General features: G+C 38.9%; 1 protein-coding gene across 7 annotated transcripts in view; it reads right to left on the bottom strand.

The window, feature by feature from the left end:
* Positions 1–27,431, bottom strand: part of LOC128227977 (uncharacterized) — a 186,304-nt gene that overhangs the window by 42,590 nt on the left and 116,283 nt on the right. For all 7 annotated transcript variants that reach the window (XM_052938974.1, XM_052938975.1, XM_052938978.1 and 4 more), the window contains 2 exons: positions 11,440–15,439; positions 10,958–11,004 (listed from right to left, as the gene is read on the bottom strand). In XM_052938974.1, the coding sequence (XP_052794934.1) occupies positions 10,958–11,004; positions 11,440–15,439 (4,047 nt within the window). The remainder of the gene's footprint in view (positions 1–10,957; positions 11,005–11,439; positions 15,440–27,431) is intronic.

Here is a 27,431-nt window from a genome sequence, read left to right as displayed (position 1 = left end):
AACAGAGGTTTTAAATTTTCATAATCCCCACGGTACCTGGGTAAATTGTTCACAAAATTTGAACCGACCATCAACAATTAATTTCCTTCAAGAACCAGATGTGGCTTCCTGCAATTTTCCTGTAAAACGGCTCTTTTTTGAGATAGTGATGTTTCTGATTACAAACTACCAGAAAATCAACAAGACACCAGAAATACAAGATACTCATGTCAAATAATTAACAAAAATCCACAAAATACCAACATACCTCAAAAATTCGGTTGAAAACCAGAACTAACATCAATTTACCTTGATCAGAAAGTTTGTAGATCTAAATTCTCCCACAAGGTATGACATGGAAAGCAACCCTAGCTGTACAGTAAAGAAAGACAAGGGGGGGGGGGATTCTCTGAAATGTTGGATCCTCTGAAATGTTGGATCACTTCAGACACTTGACTATGATATATCTCACTCAATAGGAGTCATTTCAATTAAATCAACAGATGGATCTTGCTTCATGAGATTTGACCTAGCAACATATTTCAAAGGATGGAGATTTAGTGACCTTGACATGGATAATAAAGGTCATTATTCATAGAATGGTATTGCACAAAGCCAGTCATTAAAGGTGCACAATATAGATTGATAGGTGCAAAAAAAAAATTAAATGCATTAATCATGTTCAACTCATTTGACTTTAATGATCATAACAAAAAAAGGGTATGATTTGTGCCATTTTTTTTGGCATTTCATTTCACTGTGAAATTAGTGGCAATGCAGCTAATAATAAAAAAACATCATTTATAAAGGATACTGTTTTTATCTGTACACCCGTCCTATGCTTTTTTCTTTTGATCATTTAATTCAAATGACCCTGTCGAGAATCTGTTCATGGACTGATGAACTGTTCATGAAAGTTCATGAACATTCATGATCTGTCCATCAAGTTCTTGAAAAAAAATCATCAACGTAGTTCATAAACAGTTCATGAACCAAAGTTGATGAATTTTTCATGAACTGGTTATCAAGTTCATCAAAAGAAGTTCACGAACCTTATGCCATAATAATAAAAATCACCAATTTTATTGCACAGAATTCATCAAAACATAAGTCCATGAAACAGTTCATGAACTTAAATTCGTGAACTTGAATCAACGAAGTTTAATGAATTTGATGATCTGTTTAACTATTCAAAAGATGAGATGTCCAGCAGAAGGGTGCGGCAGCAACAGGCAGGTAGTTGATGAGTGAGAAAGTGGTGACTGTTTGATGATGAAAACCTAAAAAAGCCATTTTGGATAATTCAAGGGCAATAACCCATAAATGCTTAGGGTTTCTATGTGTTTCTATCAACTGGCATAAAAAAAATCCAGCAAGTTGAAACATTTGTTTAAATTAACAATTGACAATGAAGTATTATTACCTGCTTTTTTATCAGATCGTCCAAGATAGAGATAATCACTTTAGGGATGTGGTATTGATCTCACTACTATTAGACAGAGTAATAAAACATAACACTTCAACTAATAGCATTGAAGACCATTGAGGGTATTGAATTAATCCAATAAAACCATACTGATGACTTAATTGAACACTTATTCGAGGCTGTCCGAATTTGATGGTTGACGCCATATATGTAGAGATATCCAGAATTACCCTATTTGCTAAATTACTTTTATTTACAAAGAACATCTTTGCCAGCACTGGTTATTTAGTTGTCAAACAGGTTAAAGGTATATTCTTTCCAGGTTCATTAAACTAAAAACGACTCTACAATAGTTGCCAATGACACAATCCGATGTCCAGAGTTCTTTGTTTTTCTTCCACTTCCGGTATCGCTTACGTCTTTATTAATTATAAATAAAATTAAAATAAAATTGAAAGGATCACGATCTCTATGAATGTGAAAATATTGCAATTAATTTGACAACTTGTTATAGATTGCCTCACATATATTAACAAAATAGTCATATTCTATTACGGTTACGCATTTTAGATGACACTCTTCACTGGCGGAGATATTTCCAACTTCCGCCGTGTTTGTCGACAATGCGCCAAATAAACTAAAGTGTTGTTTCATCGATTTTAGGTAAGTTAAAACGAAGTAATTGGTGTTATTCAATAACTTTTATAACTATCTTTTATCCTAATATTATTGTTTAAAATGACATTGAAACATTTTAAAGGGGCTGTACTCCGTATGATGAACAGGGTTGTCATTATGAACCGATTGCCGATCAAATCCATCGTTTAAAATCGTGAAAAAATCGGTTGCTTTTTCAGGAATTTTAAAATTGAGATTGAAAAAAACTGGCCGAAAAAGTCGAAGAAAATCGCCGTACTAATTGCCGATGAACACTGTATAGCGACACCGTTCCCTGTAGTACAAACGCTTGGAAAAAATAACACAGCGTTTGATTGATTACTCCAGTTTTGAGCGACCAATGATGTGCCGCGATACAAAAAACAAGAGGCCCAAAAGGGCCTATGCTCTACTGGCATGGCTTTTGTGGTCATATCAATCCAGAGCATGTATGTATGGGTAAAAGGCAACAGACATATAGTTTATGTTTTGTGTTTGGGTTACCTGAAAACGTAGCACGTTCAACATCTGAGCCCAGAAAGTATTGTAAGCAGATTAGTTGCATGAACTATTTTAATATGTGCCAAGTAAAAGTCATCTGACCAAAAAAAAATGCTTTCAAAACTGTACTCATAGTAAAATTTTCTGTAGTTTTAAAAGTTAAAAAAGTTGGTCAAAAGGTCAAAGTCAAGGGCATCCTAGGACAACATTGATCAATTTGAACAAACATTCACAATCAATTGTGCTGAGATGGATGCACGAACACACAAAAAGATTTTCAAACCTTTCCAGATTTATGTTTACCAAACCTGTGAACCCTGGGTGTGGCCAGTAATGACACCAGGTGCATAACTTAAACATTCACAATTAATTTTGTTATGATGAATGCGCAAAGTACAGAACTTAAAGATAAAAAATGGCCTTTGGGCTTTCAACAAGAACAAGGCAGAGTAATTCACAAAATCAACTGCAGAAGCAAAAAGCAAATTGTCTCTCAAAATCCTAGACTTGCAAATTGTCTCCCTTAACTCTAGACTTGAATTAACATATACATGTAAACTTGGCTAAAAATAGAATTCGCTCATGCAGACCTGGCTAAAAATAGAAAGCATTTCTTTAAAACTTTCATGGCCCATAATCTAGGCATTCATGGGCGGATCTTGCTGGTTTTCGAAAGGAACCAAGCTCTAATGGATATCTAGATACTGTACAAGTTTCATCGAGATATAATCAAAACTGAAGACTGTATCGTGTTCACAACCAATTGTTTACACAATAGCATTTTTTTATACTATCAAGGGCCATAATCTAGGCATGCATGGGCGGATCTGGCTGGTTTTCGAAAGGAACCGAGCTCTAATGGATATCTAGATACTGTACAAGTTTCATCGAGATACAATCAAAACTGAAGACTGTATCGTGTTCACAAGCAATTGTTTACAGACGCACGGACGCACGGATGCACATACTACGTACACATTACCATCGCATAAGCTCTTCTGGCCTTTGGCCAGTAGAGCTAACAAACAACACATGCACAATGGCGCAGCCGAAATCAAAAAAGTTTAAAAGTCTATTTGATTTTGGGTTCCAACAAAGAACCGGTGAGAACGAAAATGCAAATTGGAAACACATTGTTTGTTGTTCTTTTTAAGTTACGATCGATGCATGGCGCCTGCTTGAAATGTCCATTTTGTTGAATAAAATCAATGTGTCGTTTCTGATATGCTGATACCTTCAAACCCCCGCTAAGATTACTCATTATGAAAAGCTAGCGAACTTTCTGAAACAAAATGTAAGATACTATGGTCGGCGATTTCAGCGGTCCACTAAGCTAGATTCTTCCCACTTTTTATTTTTCTCGGCGATCTCCGGGTAGGAGGTGATTTCATTGCTTCAAGTTCATTCTGTTGTTAGCTGTTATCAAGGTAAGACAAACGATTTATTATTCAATCTATGTAGAATCTAAGTGTTAATGTAAATTATTTCCATTCCATTAATGAATGAGTCTGGGCCCATAGTTTCACCAAACTAAAATAGACCGACATCATCAGTCATCTAGCTCTGATTACTATTTAGAACAATTTGATTTGCAGGAGATAACAAGAGATTCTAGAGCCAGATGTGTAGCCACATAATCCAAAATTGGATATTTCGGCCCATTTATATTGTTTCCAAAGTAGAATAGTCTGAATAAATGTTTTCTAAACAGTCAATTTTGCTTTCAGGGAAACAGGTTTTAGACCCTCAGCTAGGAATGTCTAAAATTCGTTTTCGTCTCGGGGGGCTTCGCCCCCCTGAACACCCGAACAGGGCGTTGCCCTGGATCTAACAAGGGGGCCTAGGCGGCCCCCTTGACCCCTGGCCAGATCTGTTAGATTTATAAAAAAACGGTTTGTGAAAAACATAATGACAACCCTGGATGAAATAGCGAAAAATTGTCGAAAACTGACATTAACTTGGTATCGATGTGTACAATGCATTGAAACTTACTAACTTAAGTACCACATAGTTTACAATTGATTTATTTTTCACAGTTTTTTTGTATTTTTCCATTAAAAAAGATTACTAGGTATTTCTACATAGTAGAATTCATTCCTTATGCGTGATTGGCTAATCAATGTTATCACGTGAAATTACCAAGTTAGGTATATAGCTTAAATATTCCAAACATTTAGGGTAAGCCTTCGTAGCACAGTGGATACAACACTGGACTGCAATTTTGGGGACACCGGTTCGAACCAGGTCTCCGACTCGATTATTTTTTTACAATTTGGTATATTTTTTGCAATTATGATATCAAAGAGTAAAACATTTTATTAAATAATTGTCCAGAGATTTGTTACAGAAAAAAACTGGTGCCAATCTGTTGTACAGTCCCTTTAAAGTAATGAGCAAATACGTTTTCTTGTAATATGTTTTTGCGACAAACCTACGAAATACATTTGTGTAGAAACACCGTTCAGTGACTGTTTTTGAGTAGTGTACAGCTAATACTTCATTGTTATATTTTTTTTAACAACTATTATATTTGTTTCTTAATGTAATTGTTAATGAAACATCCAATCTATTCATGATCTTAGTTCATGAACTAAGTTCATGAATAGTTCATCTAATTCTCAACAGGGGAATTAAACATGACAATTCATTAAAATTAAAATCATTCTTTTTTGCATCAACCTCTATATTGAGCGGAGAAAAATGTACTAGTAGTTTTTTTAACTTGGATCATTTTCAACGCTTCTTTAATGGTACATTGCCAATCTGTCTTAAACATCACATCCCAGCATGACAAAATATAGATGTTGTTTAAATGAGTATTAAAGTTGCACTCTCACAGATATACCGTTTTTACCTTCTTCTTTTTTTTGTCTTGGAAAGAGCAAATTTTTGCGTAAATATCGGCAAACCAATGATAAAAGATTGCTGACAAAAGATCAGATCGCAGATTTTCATATTTCCGGTCGAAAATTAATGTTTTATGGCTAATAAACCGTTACTAACAGTTTAAGAAATATGCATTAAACATCAATTTTTGAACTTAAATATAAAAAAAAAAAATTGTCAGCAGTCTTATATAACTGGTGTCCATGCATTTTGGCAAAAATCGGCTCGTTCCAAGACAAAAAATAAAAAAGTTAAATGTACTAGTAGTTTTTTAACTTGGATCATTTTCAACGCTTCTTTAATGGTACATTGCCAATCTGTCTTAAACATCACATCCCAGCATGACAAAATATAGATGTTGTTTAAATGAGTATTAAAGCTGCACTCTCACAGATATACCGTTTTTACCTTCTTTTTTTTTTTGTCTTGGAAAGAGCAAATTTTTGCGTAAATATCGGCAAACCAATGATAAAAGATTGCTGACAAAAGATCAGATCGCAGATTTTCATATTTCCGTTCGAAAATTAATGTTTTATGGCTAATAAACCGTTACTAACGGTATAAGAAATATGCATTAAACATCAATTTTTGAACTTAAATATAAAAATCTTTTTTGTCAGCAGTCTTATATAACTGGTGTCCATGCATTTTGGCAAAAATCGGCTCGTTCCAAGACAAAAAATAAAAAAGTTGTCAAAACGTTCAATTTGTGAGAGTGCAGCTTTAATGATGAAATTTGTTGAATTTTATTACTGTTTGAAATTGTTTAAGTATTTACAAATTTTCTTAATTTTTGTAAAATGAATGTAACAGAGATGATTCTTTGTAATTTAATAAGTGTTTTTCTGAGACTGTGTCTAGACTGGACTCGAGACTGTTCATAATCATGGGCTCTGAGCATTAACAAAATGTATCAGTACAGTGACCAGAAAGAGAAGGAATACTGGTTAGAAAACTTCACCTGTTCAATAAAGTGGTTAAACCAATAAAGAACAGGAAATCATGCTATCATTTCATTATTATGACTAAGCATTTCTATTTTCTGCACCTTCCTAGAAATTTGGAACAGTAGTTCACAAATTCCACCAATTTTAATAAGACAAAATTCTTTGAAGGAAATGAAAAATATTCAGAAGATTATTGGCACCAGCCAGGGTAACAGTCCATAAATGATTGTCTGTTATCTTTTTTAAGAACAATCCGCTATTTTAAGCAGTGTTAATCTTCTGTGTAAAAAAGCCAACACACTTCATGTCTTACGTTTTTTTGCAGAAAAAAATGTAAGACATGATTGCAAAAAGAAGAAAAAATAGGAGCATTGCATCAAAAAAATCACATACCTTTATAAAATGTACTTTTAACCAATCTGAAAATATGTTTTTTTAATTAAAATCCTAATATTTTTAATGAGAATTTAACTTGAAGACAATTTTTCTGGAAGTCTTTGTAAACATCTGGACAAGTATGTTTAAGCATGTTATTTCACTTTTAAACAAATATTTTAAGTAAAAATGCTTGTTGATGGTAGATTTAAACGTACTTGTAAAACAACAGATTAGCAATACAGCCTACTTAGACATTTATTACATTTCTAGATGGATTTGCGCAAAATGTTGTGTCATTGTTCCATAAATATTTGAGAAATCTGTTTCAGACTGTGACCAATATGAAGCATCCTGAACTAAAGTAGGATATATTGTTACTAAAAGCAAATAAAATCTGTCTCAAGTGTATCAGAGAATAAGAATAATTTCAATTGTTTGTATTAGCACATTGTACAATAAAGTTGGATCTATATTGTTTGGTTACTGAATTATTTCAAAGATACGTCACTTTTCAATCCCAGATTTCCAAGTTTTTAAAGAATTACAGTAAAATTTGCACTATTCAATGTAAAACTACAAGAAATATAATGTTTTTGTTCACACTTGCATATTTTACGGCCTTATGTATGATTTAAATGGGAAATAAAACGTATTCATAACAATGGCAACTGAGTAATTTATCTGTCAAATAGACACCTAAAACAAGAGCTGTCACAGTATGTGACGAATGCCCCCGAGTGTGACATTGACCTATGAACAAGGTCAGTACATGAAAAGTTGATCTTGCCTTTACGTGTCAAATACATATGGCAAGTTATTTTAAATTGCCTCTAAACATAAAAAATACCACCCAAACTTGACAACCTACACTGTTATGTCCTTATAAGCAGCATTCCATTGTGAATAAACACTAAGTATGACCTTGAACTTAGAGGTAGGGACATGGGTCTTGCACGCGACACGTCGTCTTGGTATGTCTGACACAAGTGGCAAGTCATTTTTAAATCAGTCCATACAAGAGAAAGTTACAGCCTGGACACGACAACCTATACTCTATGTCCTTATATATGCAGCATTCCATTGTGAATAAACACCTAAGTGTGACCTTAACCCTAGAGGTAGGGACACAGGTCTTGCATGCGACATGTTGTCTTGGTAAGTGGAATACATGTGGCAAGTTATTTTAAAATCTGTCCATACAAGGGAAAGTTACAGCCCGGACACGACAACTTATACTCTATGTCCTTATATGCAGAACTCCGTTGTGAATAAAAACCTAAGTGTGACCTTGACCTTAGAGGTAGGGACACAGGTCTTGCACATGTCACATCGTCTTGGTATGTGGAACACATGTGGCAAGTTATTTTAAAATCTGTCCATACAAGGGAAAGTTACAGCCCAGACATGACAACCTATCCTCTATGTCTTTACATGCAGCACTCCATTGTGAATAAACACCTAAGTGTGACCTTGACTTTAGAGGTAGGGACACGGGTCTTGCACGCGACACATCGTCTTGGTATGTGGAACACATGTGGCAAGTTATTTTAAAATCTGTCCATACAAGGGAAAGTTACAGCCCTGACACGACAACCTACACTCTATGTCCTTATATGCAGAACTCCATTGTGAATAAACACTAAGTGTGACCTTGACCTTAGAGGTAGGGACACGGGTCTTGCATGCGACACGTCGTATTGGTATGTCTGACACAAGTGGCAAGTCATTTTTAAATTATGTCCTTACAAGGGAAAGTTACAGCCCGGACACGACAACCTATTCTCTATGTCCTTATATGCAACACTCCATAGTGAATAAATACTAAGTGTGACCTTGACCTTAGAGGTAAGAACATGGGTCTTGCATGTGACATGTCGTCTTGGTATGTGGAACACATGTGGCAAGTTATTTTAAAATCTGTCCATGTAAGGGAAAGTTACAGCCCGGACATGACAACCTATACTCAATGTCCTATATGCAGCACTCCATTGTGAATAAATACCAAGTGTGACCTTGACCTTAGAGGTAGGGACACGGGTCTTGCACGCGACACGACGTCTTGGTATGTGGAACACATGTGGCAAGTTATTTTAAAATCTGTCCATACAAGGGAAAGTTACAGCCCGGACACCAGTTATTGAGCCGGACACACGGAGGGATGGAAGGACGGACAGATGGACGGACGGACTGACGGACGGTGCGATTTTAATAGGCCCACCTTCGGGGGCATAAAAAAGTTATAATAAAGTCCGCACAACTACATATTATTCACTAAATTCTGTAATACAGGCCATTTAAAATGGATTTTTGGAATGAATAGCTACGTAGCCACCAATTCCTTGGTTAAAAATGCACCAAAACATCGCTAATATTTTTTATCCATTGCTAAATCATATGCATTTTTTTGTTTTTTCAAATGAGTAAAGCATGAGTAAAAATAAAAATTGGCATCAGCCTATATTGTGCGCCTTCAAGCTATGTTACGTCCACATATTTGACCACCTGAACAATTCTACCTATGGGGTCATTAATATTTACTGAAAGATTTGTAAATGATTATTTTTGTGTAATTTCCGCACTACGGTCAACAATGATTGCATATAAAAGGCTTTAATTAAAATTTACAACCATTGGCACGATAACCAATCATTTCAGAAATATAAGGTTAAACACCTATTTATAATAGCAGAGTAAGTAAATTTCTACCATAAAAGAGAAAGATAAATATTACATACCAAGCAATTTTTGGCGTTAAAGAAATCAAATAAAATGTTTGCTATAAAATATCTTGCTGCCTCCGATGTCAGATTTGTAAGAGCTTGCACCATGGGTGGTGAAATAAAAAAAAGAATGGGTTACTCATTAACATTTTAACTCTATTGTCAATATTTCAATACCAAACACATGATCACCAGCAATAGCAGATAGAAATTAGAGTGACGTTGATCACTTTGAAGACCTAGTCACAGGGCTTTTTTTTAATTATAATTACATACAAGGCAGTCCAAAAGACGGCTATATCCCCCGCCCCCCTCATTGTTTTTTTAAAACATTTAGTTTTTCTCTGAACCCAACTGGTAGTTGAATCTGACCAAAATTGTACACTACCACTGGTCGTGAGTGGAAAAATAGGAAATTGAAGTTGTTTGATCGGTAACCTAAATATTTTTGGATATATGAACATGCTATAGAAGTATATTTTGTTAAAGTTATTCAGATTGTGAGTAGGGTAGGTAAGATCAATGTCAATGTTATTTTGGCTAAAAAAAGAAGGAAAATGAGTCTTTTGGGTTATAACATCGATGAAATAGCAAGTCTTAAGTATTTTCGTTAAAGTGATACATATATAATGTGGTGACATCATAACATTGTTTTACTGCTTTTAATGAGAGCATGTGTACTCTGCCTTTAAATATCTCGTGTGACCTTGACCTTTGAGGTATGGACCCGAGTCAAGGTCATTGCACATCATCCCAATGAAGACAACATTTGTACCAAGTTATATGGTAATCCATCAATGCATAAGTAAGTGTACTCTGACCTTTATATATCTCGTGTGACCTAGACCTTTTACGTATGTACCTGGGTCAAGTTTACTGCACATCGTCTCAATGAGGACAACATTTGTTATATGGTAATCCATCAATGTGTAAGTCAGTTATAGCTAGGACATGAAATGTTACGGACAAGCAGACAGACAGACTGACAGACGGATGAAGTGCATTCCTATAATCTCCTCCCCACTCAATGGCTGTGGATTATATGGTAATCCATCAATGCATAGGTAAGTTATAGCGCAGATAAGAGCATGGGTACTCTGACCTTTAAATGTCATGTGTGACCTTGACCTTTGAGGTACGGACCCGGGTCAAGGTCACTGCACACCATCTTAATGAGGAAATCATTTGTACCAAGTTACATGGTAATCCATCAATGCGTAAGTAAGTTATAGCGCGGACACGAAATGTTACGGACAGACTGACGGACGGATGAAGTGCATTCATATATAAAATCCACTCTCCGGTCCATGGCGGGGGATTAATTTATATGATCCCAAATAAAACTGCTGTTTTACATTAATTCAAGGGGAACAACCAGAAATTGCATTTTTTCCAAGTAAGGGAGGTAATTCAGATGATACCAAACCACAGAAGAAGCAAGAGTTGTCTAACATTGTACTTACCAGCTATTGAGGCTCGCTGGGTCTTGTGTCGCTTGAGCAGCTTCAATCTAAGTAGACAAGGGAAAACATTCATATTTTTTATTGCCTCATGATTGATGGAAAAGTACTGCACTAATAGGGCCATAGGTTTTAGTCATCTCATAAATTATTATAATTAAAAAAAATGTCATCAATTTCAGACCATTGGCTGCCTTAACAAATTTTCAATTCAAAATGTATGTAGCTTTTGCCTGGTTTATTAAATATGTTATGTATTAGGCATTATGGTATGTATTAGGCAGAAAGTCACTGATTACATATTAAGTATACGACCATTCAACATGATTTTCATACATAATAAAGCATATTTAAATGAGTCAATGAAATGCTGTGAATGACATTATCAACTTAAAATTTATCATAATGTAGAAACCTGCACACAATGTTAATTGCTGTCATAAAAGAAAAGAATATTATACAAAATTCATTCAAACATAACTCACATGTTTTGGAATAGTTTCTCCAGAGCCTAAATGTTTGTTTGCAACCTCTGAATCAGGTGTCATAAGCAGTGGGGTCAGAAGTCCATCGAGCCCACCGATGTCTGAGCCAAAGGACAGTGGGCGACGTGGATGTTTGCTATCCTGTGAGCGTAGGCGACTCCACTCAGTCTGGTAGCTACGCTTCATCTCCATGTAATCGGAATCCCGTGACGAATTTGAAGTGATTGACTGTGTCCGACGTAAACTCTCGTTACGTTGTGCAGTAGTATAGTTGTAGCGTTTTGTAATATCAGAGAGAGGGGAAACTGGGGGATGGGAAGTTGCAACACTGACCGGGGATTTAGCCCCTGGGATTGGGGGAGGGGGAAATTCAGGGGCCGTGTCTTTCACCTGCGGACTCGTTGGATCAGAACTGTCAGAACCCTTCTGTTTACGCTTCATAAAGTCCAATACAGCCTCCTGCTGAACCTTTTTCAAATCCGAGTCTGACTGATGTTGAGATATTGTTTTATTAGACACATTTTCACTGTCAGATTTATTCCCCTTGCTCGACTCCCCACTACTAGATGTATAACCTCCTTTACTAGAATCACTATGCTTTTCTCTCTGCCTTTCCTTATTTGGCTTAAATTGTTCAGAGACAGTTCTCCTCATCCCACTTCTCTTCTTTTCAGTTTCATTTTTCACATTTTCATTTTTCACATTTTCATTTTTCACATTTTCATTTGTCTTTAACAACAAAGAAACATTCCCTTTACTTTGCACATTAATGTTCTCATAATTTGATGATGCGGTTTCACGAGACAGTGACTTGGACTTTCTGACGGCCTCCTGCCATCGTATTTCTGAACTCTCCTCCTGAATTTGTCCCAGCCTCGAAGCATCAGCCGGGCTCCCATGCATGGGCAAATAATCATTTAATGACATTGACCTTCCATGAACCACACCAGAATCCCTACCAGAATTTGTTGACAACACTTCACTAGTGTTCCTCTGGTGACCATATGGAGTTGCATAGTGATGTTCAGATTCATCAAAAGTCCCGTACGCCATTTTCATACTTTCGTTCCTACAGAGGCTACCACTTTTAGCCTTAGCCTCATTCACTTTACCATTATTCCCCAGCTTTTTCACCTCATTCCCCAGTGCTGGGGACACTTTACCATCATAAAACACCGAGTCAGAATCTGTCCTTGATTTCTCATTTCTTGCGTCCCCGGCAGCTGAAGAGGCTGAGCTAATTCTGCTCCCTGAGGATCGAGCCTCCATTGAGCCATAGGGTCGTGAAGAGGATGAAGAATGTGAACTCTGGGAAATATTCTGTGAAGGCCCATCTCCTAATGAGGAAGATGGTCGGTGGAGTTGAAGCAAACTTTGACTGTGCGGGCTTCGCTGGGAGAAACCACTCTGAGGGGACAGGTTGCTCTCTGAGGTGAAACGTGAATCCTGGAGGCTTCTCGGAGGCATCGATATGCTCATACTTCCTGTTGCTTTGTGAAGGACCATATCTGCATCCATGCTGTACCTCTGTTTGTGACGGTAGTCAGAGTGATCATGCTCATTGTCGGACATTTCTGGGTGAGAACTAGTAAGAGTAGGACTCGAGCCAATGTCATCTCTACCAAACAGACCCGCAGACTCATGTGCATGGATAACTACACTGTTACAAGATTCAGCTTCTTTCAAAACACCATATGGACCATCTGACCTTTGACTTTTCAAATCATTGTCGTAAGCAGAGGCTGAGGACATTCGTTTCTCATTCAGATGAAGCCCTGATAACTTTCCACGATAAAACTCCTCAGAAAGTTTCCTCATCATACCAGCACTCGACTGATCACTGTATGCCATGCTTCCAATCCCACTACTTCGGGATGAAGGGTCCGACTTAATTGTAGACCCAGAAGACACTGAAGTTAAAGACACTGAACCTTGGTGTCCAGAATCAGCTACTAAACTTTCATCAGTCTGTGTGCTCGTGTTATAATAAGGCCTCTGAGTTATCACTATTGCCTTTGGTTTATTATCTGAGGGTGATAGAGTAGATTCACTTTTATTACTATTTGTATGTACTCTCGCAAAAGGTCTAGTTTTCTCAGTGTTTGGACTGTGGATTGGACTCGTACCTGAATCCACCATAGTCTGTGGATTATTTGATCGTAACAAATTCTGAGCATTCATGGCTTGTTGAAAATATGTCCCAGGAATCTTCACACCACTTGACCACATGGGGCTAGTGGCAGATTCAGTGCGATGTGACCTATACCCAGAGCTGTGTTCCGCGGCCATATTGTACTGAAAGGTATGATGAGAAGGCTGATGGTGCTGAGAGTGTGGCGAAATCACTGCGGCAATTTTTTCGACCAATGACTTTTCATCTATACCCGGAACGTCTCTTTCTGGCGGAGAGGGAATGCTGTATTTCTCATCACCATAATTATGACCGTCAGGGTCAAGGTTTGGTGGAGGGTAGCCTGGTTTTGATGCTTTACAAAATTCGTCAAATCTTTCGCCCTCCATTTTTGTATTCTCGTAATTAGGTTCGATGGGTTTTCGTGTTGTGTAAAAACTTTTCTTTGGCTTTTTAAGTCCTGGATCACTCTGATTTCTCGTTTTATTCTCATCACTACCTTTCTTATCAATACTTGGACTGCTTCTCACCCTAGCGTACTGACTTTGTTGACTCTTGTCACTTTTTTCACTCCCTGACTCACTGTCCTTACTTTTATCACTCAGTTGAGAGTCAATAGGGGGCCCTAAACTTTGTGGTTTTTGAGCAGTAGTCACAGGCCAGGATGGGTATTTTTCATGATTTTGAGAAAGTTTTACATATTTTAAACTAGATATATCCCTTACAGGGGGAGCAGGGGGTGAGTACATGGGGCGAATGTCAAGGTCATTGGGGGGTAGGGGTTTGATATCACGAATTTCACGATCTGCATCTCGCTCTTCTTGAGTCACTGGCATGCTAGTGAGTTGTTTTTGTGATTCAGTTTTGTGAACACTCTCCCGTTGATATTCTTGCCGGTAATGATGTAATGCTTGTGGCGGTAAGGATCTACGATTGTAGCTTTTAGTTTGTGTATTGTGCGTGGCGGTGTCATCGTAACTGCTTGTATGTTCACCAGAAAGTTTTTGATTATATGAACCAATTTCACCACTTCGACTCAAGTCTGATTGCTGGTTATAAGAAGAACTATTTGGCACTGACATTGGTGAAAATCCTGTCACAGATTGTGGTATGGAAGCTGAAGAATAACTGGCATAAGAATTTCTAGGACTTCCACCTGCATATGAATTCTGAGGGCTGCCCCCTGCGTAGGAATTCCTGGGGCTAGCCCCAGCATATGAATTGCTAGGACTTCTTCTTGACGATGAACTTGATGAAAAGTCAAACACACCTTTATTTGGCAGTCTTTGCTGATACCATGTTGGGCTTTTGGGACTTGTTGGGGAAGTAACAGAGTCTGTGTTTAAATTTTCTGTTATGTCTGTTGTTGATTTTGTCATCATTTTTAATGTTCTTGGACTATAACCTCGAGGCGTTGCAACAAGAGTACTACCACTAATAGTAGTAGTTGCCTCATCTTTGTTCAAACTTGGCGAAGATTTCGCGGAAGATAATTGCACATTGCGAGTCCGTTGACTTCCTGACATAATGACAGGTTTACGTGATGAAGACAAGTCATTCTCTGTTGCCCAACCTTTGAGGACAGGCTTGCCAGAGGTCGCTGCCACACTTGAGGTCACCAGGGTGGCACAAGAGCTGACATCTTGGACAAATGTGACCATAGAAGACTGCTGGATGCTGGCATTGGTAGAACTAGTCAGGGCTGCTGCAGAATGACAGCTGTTTAGTGCCGAGGTGGAATGACCAGTGGCCAGTGCTGATGCCAAGTGACCACTGTTCAGTGCCGAGGTGGACTGACCACTGGTGAGAGCCGAAGCTGAAGATTTTGCCAGAGAACTTGAGGTCTGGCCTGACGAACGCCTACCTCCACTGAAAGTAGAAAAAGACGCAGATATACATCAAGTGTCAGATAATATATTATAACAAGAGGGCCTATATGGCCCTATATATCGCTCACTTGAGTAATGGTACTATAGACATTTCTATAATTAAAGGGTAACAACACTCAGGTGCTATAGTGATATGGCTAGTTATCAAATTCGTTTTAAGTATTATTCACATTCACATTCTAACCAAATTTGCAGATGATTGGACAAATGCTTGTCAAGTAATTTCTATAATTAAACGGCGATAACTCTCGAATTACTGAAGCGATACAGCTTGTTATTGAATTTGTATGAGTGATTATGCCCATACTCATTCCTACCAAATTTGGTGATGATTGGATACTTTCTATAATTAAAGGGTGATAACTCTCGAAAGACTCCGGCCAAAAGGCTGGCTATCAAATTTGTCTGAGCTATTATGCCCATACTCATTATGACCAAATTTGGTGATGATTGGACACTTGCTTTAAACTTATTTATTTTACATAGATTGTGAAACAAGCTATTGCAACTTATATTAATCACTCTCGTTGGCACGATGTTGTGCGAGAGTGTGGTCTTGTGTTGTGGGGGAAACCGGAGTACCTCGAGGAAACCCACTTGTCCAGCTTGGTGACCACAAACCAAACTCACAATTGTGCCCAGACTGGGAATCAAACCCGGGTTGCCTAGGTGAGAAGCGAACCACTGCACTAACCGAACAACCAGATACTTGTGATTGGACACTTTCTAAAATTAAAGGGTGAAAACTTGTAACAATAAAAGGGTGAAAACTAGTGTTGGGAATCGGTTCCAGTTTGACTATTCATAATCAGTTCCACTCAAGTAACCAACTATCGATAGTACAATTCGTTTTTGACAATACCTTATTGTAGTTTTATTCTTGTACAATATATTGTTATCCTTAACTATACTTCTGTTATGCGTATGTTTGAAGTTATTAAGTTTTGTTCTTGCTTCCATCCATATTGTTAACGATAACAACTGAACACTTCCGAATGTATAAATGAACTCTAAGGAGAAAATTGGCAGAAATTAACCGAACACAAATAACTAGAGGAAATCAGAATAACAACTTGCTGATGATCGATTATGACCAAATTCAATCGATTGTTGCCAATTTCAGGCCCAACCAATCAATTTTCGATTATAATCGATAATCGGAACATCACAAGTGATAACTCACCAATGACTCAAGCCAAAAGGCTGGTCATCAAAATGGTCTGAAATATTATGCCCATACACATTCTGATCAAATTGGGTGATGATTGGACAAAGGCTTGAAAATTTACTGATCAGACAAGACCAATTTAAGGTAATTTATATAATTAAAGGGCAATAACTCTCAAATGACTAAAAGCGATATCACTGATTATTTAACTTGTCAAAGATATTATACCCATACACATTCTGTCCAGATTTGGTCATGATTGGACAAAGGATTCTAAAGTTATTAATCAAACAACATACTATGCCCGTACATGTACACCACAGGTAAAACTATCATACATCCTGTTTTATAAACATGCATATAAAAACATGAAAAAAAAGAAGAAAAAAGTTACAAAGGGCCATGATTCTTACAATAATTAAGTTGAAAATTGGAGTTAAGAAATAATTCTTTGATTAAAGTCAATATCTACTAGTGTTTTTTTCTCCTCAAAATGTTGAACTTTTCAGACAAAAAAAGAAGGTCACGGGTGCCTGAATAATTATTGCACAATTGTTTAACAAGGGGAATAACTTTCCATTTTTTTCAGAGATAAAAAGGTATATAGGAAAACTTTCATTTTAAAACATGTCTGGGTGTAAGTTTCTTATCAGAAGTTGTTTTTTATAACTTGATGACTTGCCTGGCAAAACATGTCATCCTTATGGGTTATTATTGGAATGCATTGAGACTAAATATAATTTGTTATAAATCAATGAAAATGCACCTGCAGCATGAAAGTTCCACACAATTTCTACACGTTCTTATACTCAGTCTGATAACATTAATCCCTGAAATACAACAGTATCGTCACAATCCACTATAATGATGGATGTTTTTTATTTACACATCATTGTTAGTTGCGAAGCAAAAATTTCATAACTGAATGCTCAAATTCAATTAATCAATGCAACTTCTATATGGTTCTATCTAAAACCAAATAAAACATATAAAATAACCTTGTCTTCTTGTCCTCATATTTAATATTTTACACAGTAAACAAATCAGTTTTCTCTGCGTGATTTCACAAATATGCACAAAATTAATTGTCTTTTTTTGTTGTTGTGTCATTTTTTTTATTCTGTATAAATAAAGCCTTTTAAGTACAAAATCAGACAAAAAAAATGAGCTTAGCACTCATATTACATTTTGTTAGCAAAGAGTATGTTAACAAATAAACACAGCTATTGTTAACGAAATTTATTCATAACATGCAATGCTTTGCATAAACTTGACTAAGGTTATTCAATACTCTGCAGGTAAAATATCTACTAATAAATGACTGTTAACTGTTCTTTTTTAGAATTTGTATGCGAATGTGAAAAAAAAATATCATTTTGAAAATGCCATCTTTGAATTTGTGTCTCAGCCCTGTGCGTGCTGACTAGTACTAGTGCTGACGTTTGTGTCCCAGCCCTGTGCGTGCTGATGTTTGTGTCCCAGCCCTGTGCGTGCTGATGTTTGTGTCCCAGCCCTGTGCGTGCTGATGTTTGTGTCCCAGCCCTGTGCGTGCTGACGTTTGTGTCCCAGCCCTGTGCGTGCTGACGTTTGTGTCCCAGCCCTGTGCACACTGACGTTTGTGTCTCAGCCCTGTGAGTGCCAACGTTTGTGTCCCAGCCCTGTGCGTGCTGACGTTTGTGTCCCAGCCCTGTGCGTGCTGACGTTTGTGTCCCAACCCTGTGCGTGCTGACGTTTGTGTCCCAGCCCTGTGCGTGCTAACGTTTGTGTCCCAGCCCTGTGCGTGCTGATGTTTGTGTCCCAGTCCTGTGCGTGATGATGTTTGTCCCAGCCCTGTGCATACTGATGTTTGTGTCCCAGCCCTGTGCATACTGACGTTTGTGTCCCAGCCCTGTGCGTGCTGATGTTTGTGTCCCAGCCCTGTGCGTGCTGATGTTTGTGTCCCAGCCCTGTGCACACTGACGTTTGTGTCCCAGCCCTGTGCATGCTGATGTTTGTGTCCCAGCCCTGCGCGTGCTGACGTTTGTGTCTCAGCCCTGTGCGTGCTGATGTTTGTGTCCCAGCCCTGTGCGTGCTGATGTTTGTGTCCCAGCCCTGTTCGTGCTGACGTTTGTGTCCCAGCCCTGTGCGTGCTGACGTTTGTGTCCCAGCCCTGTGCGTGCTGATGTTTGTGTCCCAGCCCTGTGCGTGCTGATGTTTGTGTCCCAGCCCTGTGCGTGCTGACGTTTGTGTCCCAGCCCTGTGCGTGCTGATGTTTGTGTCCCAGCCCTGTGCACGCTGACGTTTGTGTCCCAGCCCTGTGCGTGCTGACGTTTGTGTCTCAGCCCTGTGCGTGCTGATGTTTGTGTCCCAGCCCTGTGCGTGCTGACGTTTGTGTCTCAGCCCTGTGCGTGCTGACGTTTGTGTCTCAGCCCTGTGCGTGCTGATGTTTGTGTCCCAGCCCTGTGCGTGCTGATGTTTGTGTCTCAGCCCTGTGCGTGCTGACGTTTGTGCCCCAGCCCTGTTTGTGCTGATGTTTGTGTCCCAGCCCTGTGCGTGCTGATGTTTGTGTCCCAGCCCTGTGCGTGCTGATGTTTGTGTCCCAGCCCTGTGCGTGCTGACGTTTGTGTCCCAACCCTGTGCGTGCTGACGTTTGTGCCCCAGCCCTGTGCGTGCTGATGTTTGTGTCCCAGCCCTGTGCGTGCTGACATTTGTGTCCCAGCCCTGTGCGTGCTGACGTTTGTGCCCCAGCCCTGTGCGTGCTGATGTTTGTGTCCCAGCCCTGTGCGTGCTGACGTTTGTGTCCCAGCCCTGTGCGTGCTGACGTTTGTGTCCCAGCCCTGTGCGTGCTGACGTTTGTGTCCCAGCCCTGTGCGTGCTGATGTTTGTGTCCCAGCCCTGTGCGTGCTGATGTTTGTGTCCCAGCCCTGTGCGTGCTGACGTTTGTGCCCCAGCCCTGTGCGTGCTGATGTTTGTGCCCCAGCCCTGTGCGTGCTGATGTTTGTGTCCCAGCCTTGTGCGTGCTGACGTTTCATTTGGAATAGAAAGCAGCTAAAATTTCATACCAGTGAAATAAATATCAGAATTTGAAATAGTGAAATATCATTTTTATTTTAAATCAACCACCATAAAGCACAGTATAATCGAAAGTGTTTAAAGCGTTGAAAGGCTTTTGGCCTGCTACGTTTTGTGAGTATAGTCATGTAATTGTAAAACAAATTAACATGAGTATCTAAAGATAGTACATGCATATTCATGAATTCTTTCGCAAATACTTTTAGATTTTTATGCTGATACTCAATAAATCAAAACCATGGAGTATCAGTCACTTGAAATACTCATTTAATATGTGGAATACCCAAATAATTACTGCAGTATGGAGGAATATTAATCTTATCTAAAACTTTGATTTTATAAACAATGCCACTGGATAAAGCAATTAGGCATTTTTAGTAAAATCTATTCTACACTTCAAACATTACTGAGCCAGTATTTAACTTACTACCAGAGCATGTCCTTTAAACCAAAATTTAATGTATCCAACGAAATGCAATAGACATGTTAATTAAGTTTATGTTTAGGTCTGTATCTACAATTACAGGATCCTCATGAAAAATTCCTCTACATCAAATTAAAATTAAATTAAATTAATTAAATGGTAAAAATAAGGTCACAACAAATTCTGACGACCAAGACTTTACAAAACGTTTTCACTATAAAACTTGTAATTTACAAATATATTACAGACAGAAGAATATCTGAAAATGTCCTGAATATCTTTTTGAAAAAAAAATCCATTCCTACAGAGTAAATGTAATGTTTTTTCTTTTACTTGAACATGTCACAGTGTACCTATGTCCCCCCCCCCCCACCCAACCCTAGATGGAATGTCAAAGCTTTTAATTACCAATAATGTCAATTAGGAATGCAGCAAACAATGGCACAATGTTTGTACAATTGAATCCATTATCCATACCTTCAGAGGTAACCTATCAATACACTTCGTCTCAGATCAATGGATCTATTCTCAACACTGAACAAAAGAAAAGAATACCTTTTATTGACAGTGTCGACACAATTAAACAGAGACACTGAAAACAACTAAATGCAATTCAAAATCTTTTTCGAGCAACTGTCTTCAACATTTAAACATACATTTCCTGCAGATGACAGGCAATGACAACAATCAAACACAAGCTTGAAAAAAAATTGCACAGTACTCTTGAACATAAATTATACATACATTTCTGGCTGATTGCAGACAAAAAAGGCCTTGGATATCACACAGAAAGACTCAGGTCTTGATAATAAAATACATTACTCCCTGATTACATCTTGAATTCAAAACATAGAGACAAGGAGGAATGTGTCATCTTAATAATTAATGAAGAACCAACAGTAACAGCAGAAATCTGATGTACCTTCTTCTGAGTGTAATTTTTAATGAACAGCTATCCATTATTTGCCCAGTCAGCAATTGTTCAAACCTCTAACTCAAATCCTTACACTTATAATCGATTGGTTCAATTTGGCATTGGTCGACTGACCTTTAGGCGATTCAATTACTGTAAAAATATTTAATTTTCAATCTTAACCATTCATATAAATTTCTTTTGGAATATTGAATTCCTCACCTGATGGCAATCAATCAGGACTTAGTTGGCAGTGAATTATGCAATAATAATGTATTTTTTTTAGAACTCAATCTTCCCAAATGTTGTCAAGTTCAGTAACTGGCTTGTTCTTCTAAACTAACTTATATTATTTAAAAGGTAACAAAATAATATACAAACATCTACTGGTAATAAATTATATTAGTGACAAGTTAATACGGTAGATAAAAACATACATAAGAAATATCCCAAAATACCATTTACCGTAAATCACTGATTATAGGACGCTAGGGTATATTGGATACATGCAAAAAAAAAACGTAAAAAAACAGAGGAAAAATCTTTAAATCTCTAATATGGTATGTAGGACGCAATGAAAATCGGCATCCCCCATATTTGTTTTGATGAATTTTATTGAATCGTGAAAATGGCAATGGTTATTAAATAGTACGACACATGTACATTAAAGTTTAAACAATAAACAACAATTTAAATCTGTCCATTCCGATGTCACTCTCCGTTGAGCCCTCAAATTATTTGGCTTTGCACTAATTGTATAAGCAACAGCCATATATTGTACCCCCTTAAATGTTCTCAACACCTTGGTCAAGTATTTCAAACACCTTTTATAATGGGTCAAACAACAGTGTCATTGCAAAAGTTTGTACTATTGGTTGATAGTAGTGATGTTCCGATAATCGATTATTATCGAAAATCAATTGGTTGGGCCTGAAATGGGCGACAATCGATTGTATTTGGTTATAATTGATCATCAGAATTTTTTTTTTAAAAATGAAAAAATATTGGTAAGTGTTCAGATATTATCTTTAACAAAAGGGCTTATGAAAGCCACAATGAGCAAGAAAATGAGCTATTTTTTTATACAACAACACTTAATAACTTCAATCATAGACATAACGTATATGCATATAAAGATTAAGAGTTCAATACTGTGCATGAATAAAACTACAATTCAGGTTCTATCTAGTATTTAAAAAAAAAACGATTGTACTATTGATAATCAGTTACTTGAGTGGAACCGATTATCGATAGTAAAATTGGAACCTATTCCCAACACAAGTTGATAGCCTGCAGTCATAAGGTATTTACAGAGAGAGTTTTTCACACCTTCACATATCGACAGGGCACAATGATGCCACTTCACATGGTGCATGTCTATTTGTTTTAAATACAGAATAATACTACATTAAACTCACACAATTTTGAAACTTAAAAATTATTAACACTTTTATTTTGATTGTCGTCTGCCTATGCTACCTGATTTTCTACTGCCGTTATCATTAAATCCATCAATCGATGTGAGTAGCGTTCCTTTGGAAAAAAATGTAAAGAAACATATTTCGGCTTGAAATGGACACCGGAGAAAAAGACATCAAAAGCCTAATACTGTATTTAAGACGCAGTCATTTTATTTATAAAAATTCTGAGGGAAAAAAGTGTGTTGACCAGGCTCGCTCTATGATGACAGACCTGTTGACCAGACTCGCTCTATAATGACAGCTCTGTTGACCAGAATCGCTCTATGATGACAGACCTGTTGACCAGACTCGCTCTATGATCACAGATCTGTTGACTGACAGATCTGTTGACCAGACTTGTCCTATGATGACAGACCTGTTGACCAGACTTGTCCTATGATGACAGACCTGTTGACCAAACCAGCTCTATGATGACAGATCTGTTGACCAGACCCGCTCTATGATGATAGGTCTGTTGACCAGACCTGCTCTATCATGTCAGATCTTTTGACCTGACCCGCTCTATGATGACAGGTCTGTTGACCAGACCCGCTCTATGATGACAGGTCTGTTGACCAGACTAGCTCTATGATGACAGATCTGTTGACCAGACACGCTCTATGATGACAGATCTGTTAACCAGACCCACTCTATGATGACAGATCTGTTGACCAGACCCACTCTATGATGACAGATCTTTTGACCAGACTTGCTCTATGATGACAGATCTTTTGACCAGACTTGTCCTATTATGACAGATCTGTTGAACAGACTTGCTCTATGATGACAGACCTGTTGACCAGGCTCTATGATGACAGATCTGTTGACCAGGCTCTATGATGACAGATTTGTTGACCAGACTTGTCCTATGATGACAGATCTGTTTACCAGACTCGTCCTATGATCACAGATCTGTTGACCAGACTTGCTCTATGATCACAGATCTGTTGGCTCGCTCTATGATCACAGATCTGTTGACCAGACTGTTCTATGATGACAGACCTGTTGACCAGACTTGTCCTATGATCACAGACCTGTTGACCAGACTCGCTCTATGATCACAGATCTGTTGGCTCGCTCTATGATCTATGATGACAGATTTGTTGACCAGACTCGTTCTATGATGACAGATCTGTTGACCAGACTTGTCCTATGATCACAGATCTGTTGGCTCGCTCTATGATCACAAATCTGTTGGCTCTCTCTATGATCACAGATCTGTTGGCTCACTTTTTGATCACAGATCTGTTGACCAGACTTGCTCTATGATGACAGACCTGTTGACCAGACTCGTCATATGATGACAAACCTGTTGACCAGACTCGTCCTATGATGACAAACCTGTTGACCAGACTCGCTCTATGATGACAGACCTGTTGACCAGACTCGCTTTATGATGACGGATCTGTTCACCAGACTTGTCCTATGATGACAGATCTGTTGACCAGACTCGTCCTATGATGACAGATCTGTTGACCAGACTCATCCTATGATGACAGATCTGTTGACCAGACCCATCCTATGATGACAGATCTGTTGACCAGACTCGTCCTATGATGACAGATCTGTTGACCAGACTCGTCATATGATTACATATCTGTTGACCAGACTTGTCCTATGATGACAGATCTGTTGACCAGACTCGTCCTATGATCACAGATCTGTTGACCAGACTAGCTCTATGATGACAGACCTGTTGACCAGACTTGTCCTATGATCACAGACCTGTTGACCAGACTCGCTCTATGATGACAGATCTGTTGACCAGTATGCTCTATGATGACAGATCTGTTGACCAGACTCGCCCTATGATGACAGACCTGTTGACCAGACTCGTCCTATGATCACAGATCTGTTGACCAGACTAGCTCTATGATGACAGACCTGTTGACCAGACTTGTCCTATGATCACAGACCTGTTGACCAGACTCGCTCTATGATGACAGATCTGTTGACCAGCATGCTCTATGATGACAGATCTGTTGACCAGACTCTCCCTATGATGACAGACCTGTTGACCAGACTCGCTCTATGATGACAGATCTGTTGACCAGACTCATCCTATGATGACAGACCTGTTGACCAGACATGCTCTATGATCACAGACCTGTTGACCAGAATCGCTCTATGATGACAGATCTGTTGACCAGCATGCTCTATGATGACAGATCTGTTGACCAGACTTGCCCTATGATGACAGACCTGTTGACCAGACTCGCTCTATGATGACAGATCTGTTGACCAGACTTGCTCTATGATGACAGATATTTTGACTCATCCTATGATGACAGATCTTTTGACCAGACTGGTCCTATGAAGACAGGTCTGTTGACCAAACTCGCTCTATGAAGACAGATCTGTTGACCAGGCTCGCTCTATGATCACAGATCTGTTGACCAGACTCGCTCTATAATGACAGACAAGTTGACCAAACTCACTCTATGATGACAGATTTGTTGACCAGACTCGCTCTATGATGACAGATCTGTTGACAAGACTCATTCTATGATGACTGATCTGTTGACCAGCTTGCTCTATGATGACAGATTTGTTGACCAGACTCGCTCTATGATGACAGATCTGTTGACCAGACTCATTCTATGATGACAGATTTGTTGACCAGACTTGCTCTATGATGACAGATCTGTTGACCAGACTCGCTCTATGATGACAGACCTGTTGACAAGACTCATTCTATGATGACTGATCTGTTGACCAGCTTGCTCTATGATGACAGATCTGTTGACCAGACTCGCCCTATGATGACAGACCAGTTGATCAGACTCGCTCTATGATGACAGACCTGTTGACCAGACTCATTATATGACGACAGACCTGTTGACCAGACTCACTCTATGATGACTGATCTGTTGACCAGCTTGCTCTATGATGACAGATCTGTTAACCAGACTCGCCCTATGATGACAGACCTGTTGACCACACTCGCTCTATGATGACAGATCTGTTGACCAGACTTGCTCTATGATGACAGATTTTTTACCAGACTCATCCTATGATGACAGATCTGTTGACCAGACTCGCTCTATGATGACAGACCTGTTGACAAGACTCATTCTATGATGACTGATCTGTTGACCAGCTTGCTCTATGATGACAGATCTGTTGACCAGACTCGCCCTATGATGACAGACCAGTTGATCAGACTCGCTCTATGATGACAGACCTGTTGACCAGACTCATTATATGACGACAGACCTGTTGACCAGACTCACTCTATGATGACTGATCTGTTGACCAGCTTGCTCTATGATGACAGATCTGTTAACCAGACTCGCCCTATGATGACAGACCTGTTGACCACACTCGCTCTATGATGACAGATCTGTTGACCAGACTTGTCCTATGATCACAGACCTGTTGACCAGACTCGCTCTATGATGACAGATCTGTTGACCAGTATGCTCTATGATGACAGATCTGTTGACCAGACTCGCCCTATGATGACAGACCTGTTGACCAGACTCGTCCTATGATCACAGATCTGTTGACCAGACTAGCTCTATGATGACAGACCTGTTGACCAGACTTGTCCTATGATCACAGACCTGTTGACCAGACTCGCTCTATGATGACAGATCTGTTGACCAGCATGCTCTATGATGACAGATCTGTTGACCAGACTCTCCCTATGATGACAGACCTGTTGACCAGACTCGCTCTATGATGACAGATCTGTTGACCAGACTCATCCTATGATGACAGACCTGTTGACCAGACATGCTCTATGATCACAGACCTGTTGACCAGAATCGCTCTATGATGACAGATCTGTTGACCAGCATGCTCTATGATGACAGATCTGTTGACCAGACTTGCCCTATGATGACAGACCTGTTGACCAGACTCGCTCTATGATGACAGATCTGTTGACCAGACTTGCTCTATGATGACAGATATTTTGACTCATCCTATGATGACAGATCTTTTGACCAGACTGGTCCTATGAAGACAGGTCTGTTGACCAAACTCGCTCTATGAAGACAGATCTGTTGACCAGGCTCGCTCTATGATCACAGATCTGTTGACCAGACTCGCTCTATAATGACAGACAAGTTGACCAAACTCACTCTATGATGACAGATTTGTTGACCAGACTCGCTCTATGATGACAGATCTGTTGACAAGACTCATTCTATGATGACTGATCTGTTGACCAGCTTGCTCTATGATGACAGATTTGTTGACCAGACTCGCTCTATGATGACAGATCTGTTGACCAGACTCATTCTATGATGACAGATTTGTTGACCAGACTTGCTCTATGATGACAGATCTGTTGACCAGACTCGCTCTATGATGACAGACCTGTTGACAAGACTCATTCTATGATGACTGATCTGTTGACCAGCTTGCTCTATGATGACAGATCTGTTGACCAGACTCGCCCTATGATGACAGACCAGTTGATCAGACTCGCTCTATGATGACAGACCTGTTGACCAGACTCATTATATGACGACAGACCTGTTGACCAGACTCACTCTATGATGACTGATCTGTTGACCAGCTTGCTCTATGATGACAGATCTGTTAACCAGACTCGCCCTATGATGACAGATTTTTTACCAGACTCATCCTATGATGACAGATCTGTTGACCAGACTCGCTCTATGATGACAGACCTGTTGACAAGACTCATTCTATGATGACTGATCTGTTGACCAGCTTGCTCTATGATGACAGATCTGTTGACCAGACTCGCCCTATGATGACAGACCAGTTGATCAGACTCGCTCTATGATGACAGACCTGTTGACCAGACTCATTATATGACGACAGACCTGTTGACCAGACTCACTCTATGATGACTGATCTGTTGACCAGCTTGCTCTATGATGACAGATCTGTTAACCAGACTCGCCCTATGATGACAGACCTGTTGACCACACTCGCTCTATGATGACAGATCTGTTGACCAGACTTGCTCTATGATGA

This window comes from Mya arenaria, chromosome 3 (genome assembly GCF_026914265.1).
Source record: "Mya arenaria isolate MELC-2E11 chromosome 3, ASM2691426v1".
In the NCBI taxonomy this organism is placed as follows: Eukaryota; Metazoa; Mollusca; class Bivalvia; order Myida; family Myidae; genus Mya; species Mya arenaria.
The sequence above is the reverse complement of the archived record's forward strand: the minus strand, read 5'-3'. Positions and strand labels throughout refer to the sequence as shown.